At 40.5% G+C, this 17,809-nt stretch overlaps 2 protein-coding genes across 6 annotated transcripts in view; one reads left to right on the top strand and one right to left on the bottom strand.

Annotated features, from left to right (window-relative positions):
- The window catches only part of Rabl3 (RAB, member of RAS oncogene family like 3), a 62,558-nt gene extending 51,522 nt beyond the window's left edge, over positions 1-11,036 (bottom strand). For both annotated transcript variants that reach the window (XR_007211009.1, XM_048346721.1), the window contains exons 1-2: positions 10,871-11,036; positions 2,976-3,067 (exon numbers count right to left, since the gene is read on the bottom strand). Coding sequence is in view for 1 of the 2 variants with exons in the window: in XM_048346721.1 (XP_048202678.1) it covers positions 2,976-3,067; positions 10,871-10,916 (138 nt within the window). In the remaining variant the exon portion in view is untranslated. The remainder of the gene's footprint in view (positions 1-2,975; positions 3,068-10,870) is intronic.
- Positions 11,037-11,064: 28 nt separating this feature from the next.
- Gtf2e1 (general transcription factor IIE subunit 1) overlaps positions 11,065-17,809 on the top strand; it is a 34,865-nt gene continuing 28,120 nt past the window's right edge. Inside the window, exons 1-2 of one of the 4 annotated variants that reach the window (XM_048346718.1) lie at positions 11,065-11,143; positions 16,746-17,216. In XM_048346718.1, the coding sequence (XP_048202675.1) occupies positions 16,769-17,216 (448 nt within the window). In that variant the 5' untranslated portion in view covers positions 11,065-11,143; positions 16,746-16,768. Of the gene's footprint in view, positions 11,206-11,292; positions 11,382-16,745; positions 17,217-17,809 lie in introns of those variants that run through there. The other 3 variants (XM_048346716.1, XM_048346720.1, XM_048346717.1) reach the window with 3 other exon arrangements.

Below are 17,809 nucleotides of genomic sequence, written 5' to 3' on the forward strand. Positions count from 1 at the left end.
TGAGTTTTGGCTATTTCAATAAGACAATGGAGATAAAAGGAAAGGCGAAGAGCATGAGTAGTCTGGATTCTGTGTGTGGACAGGAATGAGGGATGGAAAGTTGGGTAGACAAATGGATAAAAGTTCAATGTCAACTGCAAACAGTAAAGTATTAGATGACAGCTTTCTTTCTGTTAAGCTTCTCTGATCGTCCCTAAAAACCTGTAGGGAGATAAAGCAGGTATTGTGTTATTTACTTCTGTTTCATGGATTACTTAACTGAGGTTGGGTCTCTCAAACCTAAATAAAATTTCCATTGAGTTTGTTATTAAGAACTTATTTTCTTCTGTATCTAAGAATTTAGGAACAAGGTAGGCTGAAATGACACAGATAGGTTCCTTCCCACTTCAAATATATAGAAATTCTATTTAAAAAAGGCTGAGAAGGAGAGAGAGAAAAGACGAAACTAGTTTAAGCATATGACAAGAGGAAGAAAGGGAGACCCTCAGATACTAAAAAGAAAGAAAGAAACCATCAGAGTAAGAATTGGGAACTGACACAGATTCACACATCTCTTCAGTGGCTGGTGTCTGAAGTCTTACTGCCTAACCATGAATAACAAGCTTGTTTTTCAGCTTTTAAGGCAAGAGTCTGTGTGGGTGAGTGATAAAGACTAGACTATAGTGGCTGGTAATGAAGCTCAGTGTTAGAACACTTGTCTAGCATATATAAGGCACTGGGTTTGATCCCCAGCACCTCAATCATTCAATCCTAGACTATAGTTCCCATCTTGAAATCTGGACCTTTGAGGAGCCACCCAGTCAGTGAAAGACATAGCTACTCAGGAGGATGAAATCTGGAGGATTGTAGTTTGAAGTCAACTTTGGCTAAAAAAAAAAGTCTTCATGACTCCTCATCCAAAATAACCAGCAAAAAAGATGGGCTCTCAAGTGTGGTTCAAATGGTAGAGTACCAACTATGGGCAAGAAAGCTGAGAGAGCTTGAGTTCAGGCCCTGGAACAGGTTTAAAAAAAGACAAAGCCAGGAACAGTAGCTCATGCCTGTAACCCTATTTACTCAGGAGGCTGATGAGGATTGCAGTTCAAAGCAGGAAAGTTCATGAGACTCTTATCTTCGATTAACCACCAAAAATCCCGAAGTAGCACTGTGACTCAAAATGGTAGAGCACTAGCCTTGAGCACAAAAACTTAGGGACAGTGTCCAGGCCCTGAGTTCAAGCTAGAGACCATGCCTGTGTGTATAAACATACACACACACAGGCAGAGGTAAACAGACATGCACAGAAACAGAAAGACAGACAAAACTGCACATATTAGGGAGGCAGAAAACCTTTCTGTAGAGATCTCAGGTGGGGTGGTAGAGAGCAGATAAAAAATCCACAAGAAATGGAACACAAGCCTGTGGCACAATTAAGATGCTGGGAAACTGAGCTAAGAAATTGCAAGGACCCTTGACATTGCTAGAGTCCTTGAACAACAGAACCAAAAGGTACAGGGATACTTTCACAACACAGCATACAGGACTTCCATTGGGAGAACAAACAAATATTGAAGAAGAGACAAGCCATAGAAGAAGATACAATTCCCTAAGGTAGAACAAAAAATATGACCAGTAGCATTTCTGCCTTTACCCCTGATGAAGAATAGGACAATCCAAAAGAAACCATAAAATAAACATGTTAAAGAATAATTTAAATAAAAAGGAAGACCCATAATGAAAGAGGAGGAAATGTTGACATTTTTTTACACATGGAAAAGAACCAATAGAAACATCTAGGAATTAAAATGTTACTTGACATGAAAAAAAGTGAGTGGGTATGTTAAAAATCATATTAAACCCTTAATTGAGAATCTTAGTTAACTAGTTATTCTTGAGTTCAGGAATTTTTCAATAAAGTATCATAAAATAAGGTGATTGTTTAATGGGGAGTTTGTGAGTTAACCTGAGTATATTGTCTGGAATGCAGGAGGAGAAATAAGGAATAGAATGTTCAGGAGTGTGGTTGAAATATATGAAAGGTAGACCTAAAAGAAAGACCAAAGGTAGAAACAAAAGGGATGAGGGAGATAGATCATAGGTAAACATTTTGAGAAATGAAGAAATGAGAAGCACCACAACTTCAGAATAGGATGGTGAAAGAAAACCAAGCTGTATCTAGATTCAAGTTAGCCTAACTGTAAGGCTGCCCTAGGATCAAACAAAACATAAAATGTTTTAAAAGCAGATGAAGAGAAAAAAATTATCTGAAAGTAAATAATCAGGCAGAAGATTTTCACCAACAGCTATATGTCAGAACCTATGCAACAATAGCTTCAAAAACTAAAAGGGAAATAACTGTCAACCAAGCCACCTACTGTTCCTTCTCTATTTATTCTTCACTCAGAGATGAAAGGTATGCCAAGAGATGACAGACTTGCCCACAAAGAGCTGGGATTTGCAAACACCAAAAACACTTGGGAAGATGCTCAATCCAGTGGAAACTGCACCTGATTCTAAAATGTGACATGGAACATGTCCTAGACCTACACATGAGACTCCAGAAGCCTGGCTTAACAACATATTTCTAGTGAAAAGTTGGCAGTCTCTGTGGCATACGCCTGGACAGAATTATTTATGGAACAGGTCAATTGAACTCCCAATATATAGCCTGTGGAGGTACTGGCTTAGCTTTTAGGAGCTAAGGGATCTTGGTCATGTTACTTTATTTTTCTTCCTGACTTAGATTCTGCACTTACATATCACAGTTCAAAAAGGGATTAAATAAACAAAGATACATAAAGTATGTACCCAGCACATAGCAGGGGCTTAATAAGTCCCAGTCATCATTATTACTTAATCTTGATTACAATATAGTCATTTGACCATGGCGTTCCAGTTATTATAATTTGTTAATCATGACTATAATTCTGTAATTTGATCATATAGTTTGACTTATCCTTAGTATGATACTGAATTGCAAAAGAAGAGGCACATACTCTGACATCCACTGAGCAGCCCACAGTCCACGAGGGATTTCCTAGTACTTGATTCTGACACAGAAGATGAACTAGTGATGACTTCCCAACACCTGTAGAAAATAAAAGAATGTTAGTCATAGAAAAGACATGCTGGAATCCATTATGATGAGAGCAAGACTGAGACTATTCAAGAACAGAGACATTTAAAATGTGGTTGTTAGCCAGGTACAAATGGCTGACACCTGTAAAGCTCTTGAGATTCCATCTCCAAAATAACCAGCAAAAAGCCAGACTGGAGGCACTGGTAGAATGAGCTGAGCAAGAAAGCCCAGCAAGCCCAGAGATTGTCTAAAGAGTACTCATACCATATCAATAAGATCCACTCTTAAATAAAGTGAAGATGATTAAGGGTAGTGATGCTCTTAAATTCAGCATGAGACTCAAGAGGTCTTGCTAAAGCACATAAAATGTTGAGTTCTGCCTTTGGAATGCGGAGTTCTCATTCAGGTAAGTCTGTCATGGGGTTCAAGATTCTGTGCTTCTAAATGTGAGGCTACTGGTCTGGTGTCTAATTTTGAGAACCACTGGGTTTGGGTAATTTCATATGAACAAATCCCTCTCTTTTTGGATGACTTAATCTATTCAGCTTACTTTAGAATTATAGAATCTTAACAGATCTTAGGTCTTGCATACTCATGCTGTGGTCCCCTCTGTGTCATCATTAGGTTGTTTTTGAACACTCAGTGACAGAGTTCACCATCTCATGATTCCTTAGCCAGACACTGCAGTTCTCCCATTTATTGATTTTATTTACTTACTTACTTGGTGGGAGTAGGGTTTGTTTTGTTTTTGCCAGTCCTGGGCCTTGGACTCAGGGCCTGAGCACTGTCCCTGGCTTCTCTTTGCTCAAGGCTAGCACTCTACCACTTGAGCCACAGCGCCACTTCTGGCCATTTTCTATATATGTGGCGCTGGGGAATCGAACCCTGGGTTTCATGTATACAAGGCAAGTACTCTTGCCACTAGGCCATATTCCCAGCCCTGGGAGTAGGGTTTGAACTCAGGGTATCATGCTTGCCTCTAGCACTTGAGCCATGCCACTGGACATTTCTGCTTTAGATGCCTGGGCCATCCTCAATTTAAACTCTTTTACCTTTGTGTTCCACATAGCTAGGATTATTGGTGCAAAGTACCATGCGTAGCTTGATCTTTGATCTTGATCTTGCTAACAGTTTGCCTAGGCTAGCCTGGATCTACAATCCTATCTCTGCTACCCACATAATTGGGATTACAGACTTGAGCCCCTGCACCTGGCTCATCTACAGTGATTGTGAAAAAGCAGCTATCCACTTGGCCCAGAATAATTCTATTCTCTCTTGTATACCCTGGCCCTTTTCTCTGAGGGAGTACTATATTTCCTTTAAAATCTCCTGGGCTCAGGGAAATCTAGTTGCCAATGCAAACAGGTAGCACTTGGAGGTCTAGATGAAAAGGAAAGGGAATTAAATCTCCTCTTATCCCCCTATCTGTCTATGTATGGAGTCTCTTACTTAACCTTTTAACACTATTTGGGGATTCCATAATGACAGGTGTAGTTGGGAATTTTTATGAATTGCTAATTGTATGTCTCCTTGTGTGTATACACCTGTAACTTAAGAGTACTAGAACAAAAGAAAAAAATCACCAAAGACCACTATTTAGTTTCATAAGTAGGGTTTTTCTATAAGCAGATAATCATTGATGGTATACTTAAAAAACATACATGATACACTTAATACAAATAGCATAAGCCTTTGCTTATACAGTTTGCTCTAGCTGGAATGTCTTATCCACCCTCTCCCTCTGTTTGGCCTTTTCCATTGGCTTGGTGAATTATTCAAGACAGCACCATTCTAGTTACATTTTCTTACTCCACATAGATAGAACTAAGAATAGCAACCACCAACCCTCCACTGTGTCCCGTACATTTTCTTACAGAGCACTTAAAGTACATTATTACTCGCTTGTTTATGGGTCTGATTTACTGTGTTTAAGATCATTCATGTTTGAGGCCGGGTTTTACTCATTTCTTTAACTCCAGGACTCAGAAGAGGACTTTCCCCACCCCCCCCACTCTTTATATAGGAACTAAAGTTTTCATAATATTATAGAAGCATCATAAACCCTCTTGATACTTCCTCAGTACTTCAGAGAGTAAATACAACAAAGTTACTGTTCTCCTATTTTCAGATGTCCAAGTACTTTGGAAATTTTAAGACTCCAAAAAAAAAGCTTCTTTTTTTTTTCCCGAAATGCAAAAGCAAGGCAAGGCTTTATTCAAGCGAGCTGCAACTCGGGCCTCGTCCTACCCACCGACACAGCGGAGGTTAGGAGGGAGCCCCGAGTTGTGATTACACAGGGCTTATAAAGGCAAAGAACAAGGTTACAAGAATCAGGTGTTCAAGCAAGCAAGATTAGGACACAGGTACAAATCCGATTGGCTCAGGGTTCGATTCTAAAATGGGGTCCACGTGGTAAAATGGGGTTCATGTGGTAAAATGGGGCCTGACTTCAAAGTATGGCACTTCATTTCCCCTTTTTCTTTTTGGTACCTTGGGAGCCAATCATGGCTCCATTCTGTCCATTTCAATGGCTTGCATGTCTAGGGGATGATATAGAGGTAAGGCATGGGCCAGCAGGGCCTGTCACCATTTCTTACAAGTATAGTCTCTGTACCTCTGTTTTGCATGCCTCTAGTTTATCCTGCCTCATCTTCCCAAAAACGACTCTGGTCCCTCGGTTTTAAAGGGGGGCTGATGGGTGAAGATCATCCATCTTCTGTAACTAAAAGAAAGCTTCTTATTCTTTACCCTTTTGTTCAAAATTAAAATTGCTTTCTTAGTCTATCTTACCATAAGTAAAATAAAGATGTAAAAGAGAAAAAAATCATTTTAAGTTTCTTGAGACATATTGACAAAAGAAAACTTCCATCTGGTTACACTTTGGCCCCCAACCAAACATAGGAGCCTGTAGACCTTGTTTTCTTGCAACAGTTGGGTTTTCATTTTTGATAATTTGAGGAAAAAAAACAAACCAAAGTAACATCTTGCTTTACTCTGCATTTGTTTCTTTTCTGGTGGAGATATTAAATCATCATTGCAAGCAAATCAATATTCTTTCTTCTCCTAAAATTCTCTTGTCAATGTGCTCAGCCCACTCAGCTACTGGGTTAAGTATTATCAATTTATATAACATTTTTTTCTCCAATGTTGGTGATATAACCTAAGGCTTTGCATATGCTAGGCAAGTACTCTACCACTGAGCTACATTCCCAGCCCTATATGACCTCTTTATATTAAAGACACAAACCACCTCATGTAACTAATTCAAACATCTTCTTTTTCTTTTTTTTGCTAGTCCTGGGGCTTGGACTCAGGGCCTGAGCACTATCCCTGGCTTCTTTTTTTTTTTTTGGCCAGTCCTGGGGCTTGGACTCAGGGCCTGAGCACTGTCCCTGGCTTCTTTTTGCTCAAGGCTAGCACTCTGCCACTTGAGCCACAGCACCACTCTGGCCATTTTCTGTAAATGTGGTACTGGGGAATCGAACCCAGGGCCTCATGTATATGAAGCAAGCACTCTTGCCACTAGGCCATATCCCCAGCCCTGTCCCTGGCTTCTTTTTGCTCAAGGCTAACACTCTATCACTTGAGCCACAGGGCAACTTCTGACTCTTTGTTTATGTAGTGCTGAGGAATCGAACCCAGGGCTTCATGCATGCAAGGCAAGCACTCTAACGCTAAGCCACATTCTCAGCCCTCTTCTTTTTTACAGATAGACATTTAAAGATTTCTAGCTGAGTGCTAGTAGTTCATGCCTGTAATCTTAGCTACTCAGGAGGCTGAGATGTGAGGGTCACAGTTCAAAGCCAGTGGGGCAGTAAAGTCAGTGGACTCTTACCTTCAAACACTACTCAGAAAAAGCTGGAAGTGGTCCTGTGGCTCAAGTGGTAGAGCGCTAGCCTTGAGCACAAAGAAGCTCAGAGACTGCTTCTAGCCCTGGAGTTCAAGCCTAAGGACCAGAAAAAAAGAATTCTGAGCACTCAGACTTTGTTTTGTCGTATTTTCTGCATCACATCTATCATCTATGGGATATCTGGGTGACTTGTGTGTGTGTGTGCATATAGTTTAGGTTGTAGGCACATACCTAGGTATCTAGTTATCAGCAGGATGTGAGGCTTCAGCCCCAATCTAGCTTAATCATGTCGCGGTAAATATCTCTATGTCGTGATATAGTATAGCTCTCCATGAATTAACTGCTTTATGTGTATTAGCCAGAACTAGATAAAACTCCAAAATGCAAGAGGAGCTGAAGTGCTAAGCAAGAGTAGCTATTTGTTTCTTTAAGAATTTGGGAGGCTTTCTTTTTACCTTTAGAACTAAATTAGATCAGAAGAATGACCTTGATTTGCTTCAAGGGAAAAAAATCCAGTATAATCAAATAAATGTCAGATCCAAATATAGCTGTTGGTAATTTGTTAAAGCTCACCCCTAATCTCTAAAAGAACAAAGAGAAAACAGTGTATGTAAGTTACTGAGACTTTCAGGATCCTTTAATAAATATTCAAACCCCTCTAGAATACAAAAGAAGCCTCTAAATCTCAAGTCTTGTGAAACTCTCAAAATTTCACAAGGTAAATAAGCCTTTATTCGGAAAGAAGCATTGAAGTCTGATTACAAAGGGAAAGTGTATTTTAATCTGTCAGATAGAAAATCACTGTTAAAAGGAAACTGGTAAAACAATAAAACTGACTTTGCACATATAGCCTAACAGTGAATGTGTGACAAGAACAATCACCTTCCTTGTGTCTTGTTTTACAACCAGACCTTAATAAGGGGAAAGGAACTTACTAATTGCCTAACTACTTTTCCACATCTAATGAAGCAGCTGATTCTCCCTATTATGGAATGCACTGACTCTATACTTATAACCTTAGCATATTGTATAGTACATGTTGAAAAAAAATTACTTTCAACAGTATGTAACATGAAGGAAATGTTAGATAATAGGAAACGGAATTTATAGCCAAGTTTTGGTGGCTCCCCTGTAATCCTACTACTCAGGAAACAGAGGCCTGGGGATCAACTTTTAAAGCCAGTCTGCATAGAAAAGTTTGAGACTCTACCTTCAATTAGTCAGCAAAAAATTGGACTGGAAGCCTGGCTCAAGTGGTGCTAATTTGAGCAAGAAAACTGAGTGTGAAGTCCTGAGTTCAGGCCTCACTACCACTGCAGGGAAAGAAATAAAAAGAATGTATAGGGCTCATACACACCTGCATTCTAAGCTAAGTGGAAGTCAGAGAAAGAAGGAATGACGTCTAAGGCCAGTCCTGGTCAAAAAGACTGAAGAGGTGGTAGAGTTCTTGCTGAACACTTTCCTTATCATGAAGAGCTGCTATCTTGGTGACTCAGCGATTCTCTTGCTGAGTCCTTTTGGGACACCATTATTTTCTCCATCTGTTAAGCTAGATAATTTCATTCAATTGACTTCAGCATTTCTTCAAGTTACATGATAGAAAAAAACCATAGCTGACAAGCCAGCTCAAGCCTGTAATCCCTAGCTACTTAGGAGGTGGAGTAAGGGATAGTGATTCTACGCTAGCACAAGAAGTTTGTGGTGGTGTGTGCCTGTTATCCAGCTATGGGCTGGGTAGAGGGGTGCATTCCTGCAATTCCCAGCAACCCGGGGAAACAAAAGCAGGATCACTGCAGGCCAGACTGGTCTGGGAATAAGTAAGGTCCCACCTTACAACCAATGGAAAGAGCTAGAGGTCAGAATATCTGCCTAGGTGTGAGGTCCTGAGCTCAATCTCGAGTATTACCAAGAAAACAGAAATGAAATTGACATAAATTGGGATTGTGTTAATAGATTTACAAAATCTGAAACTTATTTTTATAGTATGTTCCCCCCCCCCCTCCGTCCTGGGGCTTGAACTCAGGGCCTATCCACTGTCCCTGTGCTCTTTGCTCAAGGCTAGCACACTACCACTTGAGCCACAGCTCTACTTCTAGCTTTTATTTTCAAATTTTTATTATCAAACTGATGTACAGAGAGGTTACAGTTTCATACGTTAGGCATTGGATACATTACTTGTACTGTTTGTTACCTAGTCCCTCATACCCCCCTCTCTCCTCCCCCTTTCCCTTTCCCCCTATGAGGTGTTCAGTTCACTTAGACCAAACAGTTTTGCAAGTATTGCTTTTGTAGTTTTTCTTTTTTTACCCTGTGTCTCTCAATTTTGGTATTCCCTAGCTTTTTGATGGTTAACTGGAGATAAGAGTTTCCTGGACTTTCTTGCCTAGGCTAGCTTCAAACTGTGATCCTCAGATCTCAGCCTCCTGAGTAGCTATGATTACAGGCATGAGCCACCAGTGTCCGGCTCTTTTTTTCAAATTATTTAAAAAATGTTACAGAAGGGGATCAGTTCAATATCTCAATTTATGAGTATGAGGCATTATGATCAGTATCATCCCTTTCATCCTTATCCCCCTCATCTCTCCCAACCACACCTGCACCCCTCAAATTATCTGGTTCCATTTTCACATATGTACATCGAATATAATGATGGTATTTGCCCAACATTCCCCTCTCCACTCCCCTCAGACAAAGCATATTTCAGCTTCCTGGTATTCACTTTTTTAAACTGTAAGTTAATCAAAGGAGTTGCACAATGGAATCACTTTGTGTATATAAACACATGATCCTTTATCATGAAGTTTTTTTGCCTGAGCTGGCTTCAAACCCCCATCCATCCTCATGACGAATCCTCTCAGTCTTCTGAGTAACTAGGATTATAGGTATAAGCCACCAGTTCTGAGCCCAAATGGTAATATTCTTAGGGGACTATTAAATAAGGTTGTCTGTAAAATATTTTGTAATGCCGTTAATCTTCTGGCAACTTGAAAATATTATTGATGTCACACTTCAATCACAATTATGTACTTTCTGTAGCGCTAGTTTTCAAGCTCTTCGGGGTCCATCTTCTCTAAGCATCATCTTTGGCATGGTATCTGTTCACAGCACACATTGAAAGGTCAGCTCCAGAAAAGCACACTTATGAAAATGCATGGTTAGCACTGACTCAAGTTCTAAAGCAGAGTTAGACTATAGTTTATGGTGGGAAAGAGAAGGGAAATGGGAAAGAGAAGGGAAACGAGAAAGAGAGAGGATATACAAACTTCAAACTTTAGTTCTAAATGTCCGAAGGGTCCAGAAGATTCGGACCCTAGGTTAAATTTGGGCTCAGCATTAAGTCCTAGCAGTATCCCAGTGTACTCTTTATCTGAATTTCTCCAAGTCCTACAACCTAGCACATTAAAAAAAAAAAAGTTTTCAACGGATTATACCAGAGCAAGGAAATCAAGGATAGTTAGGAGTAAAGCTTAGTACAGGTTAGTATTTTAAGACTGTGTCCTCTGGGATCAAGCCAGTTCTGCGATGGAAAAACTTCACAGCGTCACTGTCGTTCTTGTCTGTGTCGGCGTTAGTGCACCTTTGACCAAATGAACATCTCTGAGGCACGGTTCTGTTAAAACTTCTGTGTTCTTGCCAGGGAGTCCTATACAATAGGTACAGCCTGCCTCCCTTTCCTTTTTCTTTTTTTAAATAAAGGAATTCATAATACACTTGGCCCGAAGGTTAACGTTGGAAGATGCGAAGGCGGGAAAGGGCCCGGGCTGCGCGCCCCCACCCGCGCGACGCTATCGCCACCTGGTCCAAAGAAGCAAAGTCCTCTGGGAAATGTAGTCTTGAGACCCTTAGAGGCACTTCAGCCACGGACTGAAGAGCCAGGAAGATGGAGGCAAAGCAATGGGGAATTAGGAGTGCTGAAAAATTCTAAAGTGTTAGGAGCTCCAGAGGTGGGTTAAACTGCTCACCTGAGTCCCCCAACACCAGTACCTTCACACGATCCAGGGACGCCATCTTGCCACTGTCTCCTCGGGGGTTCAGGCCTCTTCCGGGATTCTAGGCCAATCAAAACGGGGCACGGAGGGCAGTGCCTTTATTTCATTGGCTCTTCGGGGCGTGACTGCTTGATTGATGGACCCACGTTTCTGATTGGCCGTTCTAGTTAAAGGGAGCGGACGGTTTTCGCGACTGGTCGCAGGAAAAAGGCGTTTTCTTTGTCGCACAGGTGGCGCGGGGCTCGTGTAAGCCGGTAGTTGGGGTGCACTGGGGCAGCTGTAGTGGGAGTGTTCGTGGATTCGCTTCGGTAAACCTTTATTCCCTGTTCCTTGTTTCCAGTTTCCGGCGTCGTATTTCATGTTTGTCCCGGTCCACTCTCTTCCCCGAACTCTTCCCCCTCTCTCCGCCCAGCCCTTGGCCGTGGTCCTCTTCTTGGTCTTCCAAAGAACCGTTGACCTCGGAGCGGCCCATGTGCGACCTCCGGTAGGACGGGCTAGGCTGCGCCGAGTGTGGCCTGGGACCTGCCTGGGAGCGTCGGAGGGAGCGTGGGGTCGCGGGTGCGGACTCCGCGCGTGGCGGGCAGCTGGGTGGGGGGGGCACGTTCTTAGGGGTGCTGCTTTATTTGTGAAGGCGAGGAGAGTGCCCCTCCCCCTCAAAAAAAACAAACCCCGAAAACACAGCTCCAGAGAAACTGCAGTGACCTGTCCCGCACCCAAGTTCTAGAACGAAAATGTCAGCCTCTTGAAGTAATCTAACTGGGAGAACCTTCTTTCACCTTTCATTCTCCACCCTGCAAATCAGGCTTAAAAAAAAAAACAACCCCAAATTACAAATTCGATCCAGGCACGTCTCTGCTTAACGCTGAACACTAGCATGGCCTAACGACTGTCTTTTCCTATTGTGAAAACATGTGTGGGCTAAGTGGTTGGTAGGCAAGCTGAGAGGGTGAGGCGTGTTGGAAGAACACGTGCTTGGAGATTGTATTGTGAAGTTCTTGTCCAGCTGTGCTAGATACTGGAAATTCCTTGATGAAATTCATTTTCTAGCCTTACATATAGCTATAGAGAAAGTACAGAATGGGAAAGAGCTCTGGGGACCTGTGAAAGGAGGTAATTCTGTGCTACTTATGGAGAATGGCCTCTGAGGAAATGTCACCCGACTAAGAAGGATGGTTTGGAGTTAGCTTTGGGGGCTCAGGGAACACGTGTTGCTCATACAATCGCAAGTATGAGTGTGGCTGCATATGAGGCTTACAAGGTTAAATGCAAGTATAACCAACGGTGTCTGGCTCTGTGCCTGGAGTTCTTTAATATTTCTGTGATGTGAGTGAGTGTGTGTGTGTGTGTGTGTGTGTGTGTGTGTGTTGACTTGGAAGGGTGGTAAATGAGGATGAAGATGACTGCCCTAGGAAGTTAAAACAGAAACCTCCTTAAGCACACACAGAAACCTTTACAGCTAAGCTCCTTTCCCTGTCTAAAAGAATCCATCGACGGGCATTTGGCTTCTGCTTTTTATTTTTATGTGAGAACATGGGCTCACTTTTTTTCCACAGATATTTCCAGTTTTCAAGAGAAGCTTGAAGTTGAAATGTATGTGAAATATCTTGATCTTTAGAGGTGACGAATGAGAAACATTTCAAAATAGTGAGTGTGTATGGGCTGTGGTTTTAGACCTCTGACCTAAGTAACCAGAAATTCAGATACAAGTAGGGTGATTTAATATGGGGTGGGAAGAGGAATAGTGAAGGAGAGAATGCAGTGGTGAGGAAAGTGGATTTCAGAATGTAGAGATTTTGGACAAGGTAGCCCAGCTTGACATTCTTGAGCTGTAGTTTCATCTGATCACTCCTGGTGGGCATCTTTAAAGCAGTAGGGTATGATGTTTCCTCAACGACAAACTTCTAGAAGGGAATCCCTCCTTTCAGAGTTAACTTCTCTTGATGTCTTACTTATTTCTCTTGGTAGTACTGCCTGGTTTTAGTGGTTCAGAATAGCTGTTTAAGACTTTTCCTAGTTTACAATATATTTTTGTTTCTGTGCTGTTTCATTCATCTTATCCTCTTGCTTTTCTTTTTCTCTTATAATACTTCTGTAGTGCCTCATGTTGCTATTAAGAGTGGATTTTTTTTTTTATTTTGAGGCATGATCTTACTGTGTAGCCCAAGCTGGTCTGAAACTCAGAATTTTCCTCCTGGCATTACAGGCATACACCACAATGCCCAACTTGTAAGATCACTTTTTCCCCCTTTCTTAATTCTTTTTTTAAAATTAAATATATTTTTATTGTTATTACAAAGTGATATACAGGGAGGAGGGTTGTTGTTTGATAAGTCAGGTAATGAGTACATTTCTTTTTGGACAATGTCACCTCTTCCTTTGCTCTCTGCCACTTTTCCCTTCCTGTCCCTACCCCCAAGTTCATTAGCGAGTATTACTGTTGGATTTGTTCACCCTTTGTCCCTCATTTCAGTACCCACCCATAACCTCCCTCAAAAACAAGACAAAAAGAAAAGAAACCTCTTGTTTACATTTTGGGGGGTTCATGTCAATAAATTTTCTTTCCCTAAGAGCATCCTCCTTTGGTCTCTCTGGTAAGATCACTTTTATAAGGAGATGTTATTATGAATGCCAACCTTGGAAATAGAACACTTTACATAAACAATTTCATTTAATTCATACTTTGTATGAGGAAGGCACGGTTACTTTTAAGTATGAAGACACTGGGGCTGCAGGTTTTCAGAATCAACAGGCTAAGAAAACTGGAACTCAGGTCTCCATACTGTTGGGTTGCAGCACTCTCATGTCATTCCTCACTGTAATCTTCAGGTCTCCCTAAGATGTTTCAAGCAAAAGAAATAGTTTGAGTAATAGGTGGTACAGAGTCCTCCATGCAGCCTGTGCGGTGGCAGGATATATAAAGCCAGGGGTCGGAATTGTTCAGAGCTTTTAAAACCAGTGCCATGTCTAATCCGGCCCTCTTTTTACCAGCTGAAGCAACACTTCTGCAAATGGGACTCTAAATTCTTAAGATGCTGCCCAAATGATTCTAATGGTTGAGAACCATTAGTCTGGTGCATGGATCGGCAGGGACACAGAAGAAAATAGAAATAGGAAATAATACTAGAAAAATAGGTTATGTTGAAATTATCTGTCCTTCTTTGGTCTTTTGGTTGTTTCTGAAGCCATTTGTTACATCCTGCCATTTTGAACATGTAAAACAAAAACAAATGTGAGACTAGGTTTAAGAACAGTGTGTAGATCAAACTGGAAATGAGAGCAAAATGTGTCTGGTATGATGGTATTTTGGTATTAACCTAAGCCCTGAGGTGACAGGAAAGCTAGTTTGAATCTAGGTGCTACTTTGTTTCCATATATAGATATATGGACATATAGACATAAAGATAAGTATGCATGAGTATTTACAGTATTAAAAACATTTATGTGAATATTTACAGCATTAACGGTATATACTTATTGTAACTGACTTTCTTTTTAGTTTTCCTTTATTATGAAGCTTATCCACCTTCCCTCCATATATGTGTGCACATTGACTATTTAGGATGTAAAAATCTGATTTAAAGGATTATACAGTCTGATAGGAGGTAGGTGGTTCAAGCCTATAATACTAGCTATCTGGGAGACAGGTCAGGCATCACAGTTCAAAGCTACCCCCCCTCCCCCAGCATAAAAATTTGCAAGAGTCCACCCCAATCAATACAGTGACCTAGGGAAGCACAAGTAGGAAGATCAAAGTCCTGGCCAGTTTTGGCATCAAATAGGATCCCACTTCAAAACTAACCAGTGCAGAAATGGAACTGGAGGCATTTCTTATATGGCAGAGTGCCTGCCTAGCAAGCAGGAGTCCTTGGGTTCATTATTGAGTACTGCTAATTTTGTTGCTGATGGTGGTCCTGGAGCTTGAATTCGGGGCCTGGGTGCTGTCCCTGAGCTTTTCAGACCAAGGCTAGCACTCTACCACTTGAGCCACAGTGCCACTTCCAGTTTTCTGGTGGTTAATTGGAAATAAGAGTCTCACAGTCTTTCCTGCCCAAGCATGCTTTGAACCATGATCCTCAGATCTCAACCTCCTGAGTAAATAGGATTACTGATGTGAGCTACCAGCGCCCAGCTAAAACAAAATTTTTTGTAGGATTGATTTCAAATAAAAGCCTTAGTTGAACTAGTATTAATAATTGAATATGATTCCTCATTCTATCTAGTCTGTGATAGCCTGACCATTTAAATTGGAAATGTATTAAATTGATATGGAAGCTGCCCTTGTTAACAAGATCTTTCTAAGCACTTTACTTAAATTCTTACCAACACCCATGTTATCTTTCTTAGAGAATAAAGTATGACTTGAATTTGTTTGATGGATTTGATTAGGCTCACACAGCTACTGAAACATAGGCTAATTCCAGATCCCAAGTTTTTAACAGTCACATGAAAGTCTTAACAACCACATGCCAATTTGAGCTTTGAGAGGACAGCTTCCTGGACCACTGGCATGGGGAAATTAGATGCAAAAGCAGTTTGAGTCTAAGTATTAATTCCTTGCAAACTAATAATTTTTTTGTCAAAGGTTCTTGTGATTTTATTGTGAATGCCTATGTAAAACATCCTAGAAGCTTGTTAGAAAATTTTGACTTAAGTAAAGATACAGTATTTTAAACATATGTTAACGGCTGTGTTTTCAGGGGCTTCCCAGTGTACACAGAGATAGTGAGCGTCTCACAGAATTTTTGTTTCTATTTCTGAAATAAAGTGGTCTTGATGTAATATATCATTGTTGTACATAATAAATGGTGTTTTAGAGTCAAGAATACTGTTCATTTGCTTTGGTACAATTTCTGCCTGAAGAACCTGTGGAACTGTGGGTCTTCCATTGTAGGTTTTAAAATAAGCACTGGTAGGTTTTAGTAAGCAATGGTAAGGTTTTAAAGACAGCACTATGGTTATAAGGAAAAGGAAACAGAACTTCTTAAAATTCTTATTTAAGTTTTGTGTGTGTATGTGTGTGTGTGTATGTGTGTGTGTGTGTGTGTGTGTGTATGTATGTATGTATGTATATGTGTACACGCAACCCGGAACTTCCAACTTAGGTCCTTGAACTCAGGAACTTATACTCTCACTTGATCTTTTCATTCATGGCTAGGGTGCTTCCACTTGAGCCATGCCTCCAAGTCCAGCTGTTTTGTTTTTGATTGTTAATTGGAGATAGGATCTCATGGAATTTTCTGCCTAGGCTGACTTTTAACTTGATCTTTAGAGCCCAGCCTCCTGAGTAGATAGAATGACAGGAGTGAGGTACTTGCCCCTATCTATGGTTAAAATTTTTTGACAACAGAAATATTTGAAAGCTGTTGGCAATAATCCCAAAGAGATATGCAAGAGTAGTATTAGAATATATAGAATTTATTTTGGAATAAGATTTTCATATTAAATGTCTGCCAAACTTATTTTTAAGACTTTTCCTAATCATTTGTATAACTATTGCTTTGTGTCAGAGAAACATTTTGAAGTTAAAATGAATAAAAGTGTTTGATCAACTAAAAGTGAAAATAGATTTTTTTTTTTTTAAAAAAACCACTGTTGACCGTGAAAGCTTCATTTAAGAAATATGTCAAGCTTTTTAGGTGGAATCTTTTGTATACTCTAGAGAAAAATTCTGTTCTTTGTTAAATGTTTAGGTTTTAAAAGTTCTTTAAAGCAACATTTGAATACCTATGTGGTACTCTCAAGAATAAGTGGTAGCTACACTACCAGTAATAGGCAACTGTTCTAGATTTAAAATAATTACCATGTCCTTGTATTTATGACTCTCTCTCTCTCTCTCTCTCTCATTCAGTATAGTTAAGTTTGCTACGAAAGATGGCAGATCCAGATGTCCTCACCGAGGTTCCAGCAGCATTGAAGAGGTTAGCCAAGTATGTGATCCGGGGGTTTTATGGCATTGAACATGTGTTGGCCTTGGACATCTTGATCCGGAATCCCTGCGTGAAAGAAGAAGATATGCTGGAGCTGCTCAAGTTTGATCGGAAGCAACTTCGATCCGTTTTGAATAATTTAAAGGGAGACAAGTTCATCAAGTGCAGAATGAGGGTAGAGACTGCTGCAGATGGCAAAACCACTCGTCATAACTACTATTTTATCAATTATCGTACTCTTGTTAATGTCGTCAAGTACAAATTGGACCACATGAGAAGGAGGATTGAAACGGATGAGAGAGATTCTACCAACCGGGCTTCCTTTAAATGTCCTGTCTGTAGTAGTACTTTTACAGACTTAGAAGCTAATCAGCTCTTTGATCCTATGACAGGTGAGCCTTGAACAGTTTGTAAATCAAGTGAGATAAATTTGCACTTATTTTATTAAATTGACTCATTTAAATTTTAAGGCAGTCATGTACATTATAAATGTGAATGGTTCAATAATGGTGAGTGAACATATAGCATTCAGTATGGCTGTCATCTATTTTGAGAAGGTTTTTCCTGTTCAGAGAATATACCCATCCCTGAAGGTTTTTCATCCTCACTGTTCAGCCTCTCCTTACCACCCTTACCCTGTATTTCTGCTGCAGCCTAACCTGAACGATTGATTTATATACCACTTTGAGGTTATACTGACAACTTAATTTTCACCTATTGTTTCAGCAAATATTTGAGCACCTACTCACACTAACCACTGCTAGATAATTACAGTGTATTTAAATACTTAATGAAAATATAAAATGCTATCAAGAGTGCCTACCTCAGACTAAGCATGGTATTGTATTCTTGTATTTCTGGCTTTGAGGGGAATAAAGGTAACACTAAAAGGGAACACTATTGAGCCCAGTTCAGGCAAAAATGTTGGGGAAGGCCCTTCTCAGAAATCAAGATGGACATGGTGGTACACATCTCTAATTCCACT

Source organism: Perognathus longimembris, chromosome 5, assembly GCF_023159225.1.
Source record: "Perognathus longimembris pacificus isolate PPM17 chromosome 5, ASM2315922v1, whole genome shotgun sequence".
Taxonomy (NCBI): Eukaryota; Metazoa; Chordata; class Mammalia; order Rodentia; family Heteromyidae; genus Perognathus; species Perognathus longimembris.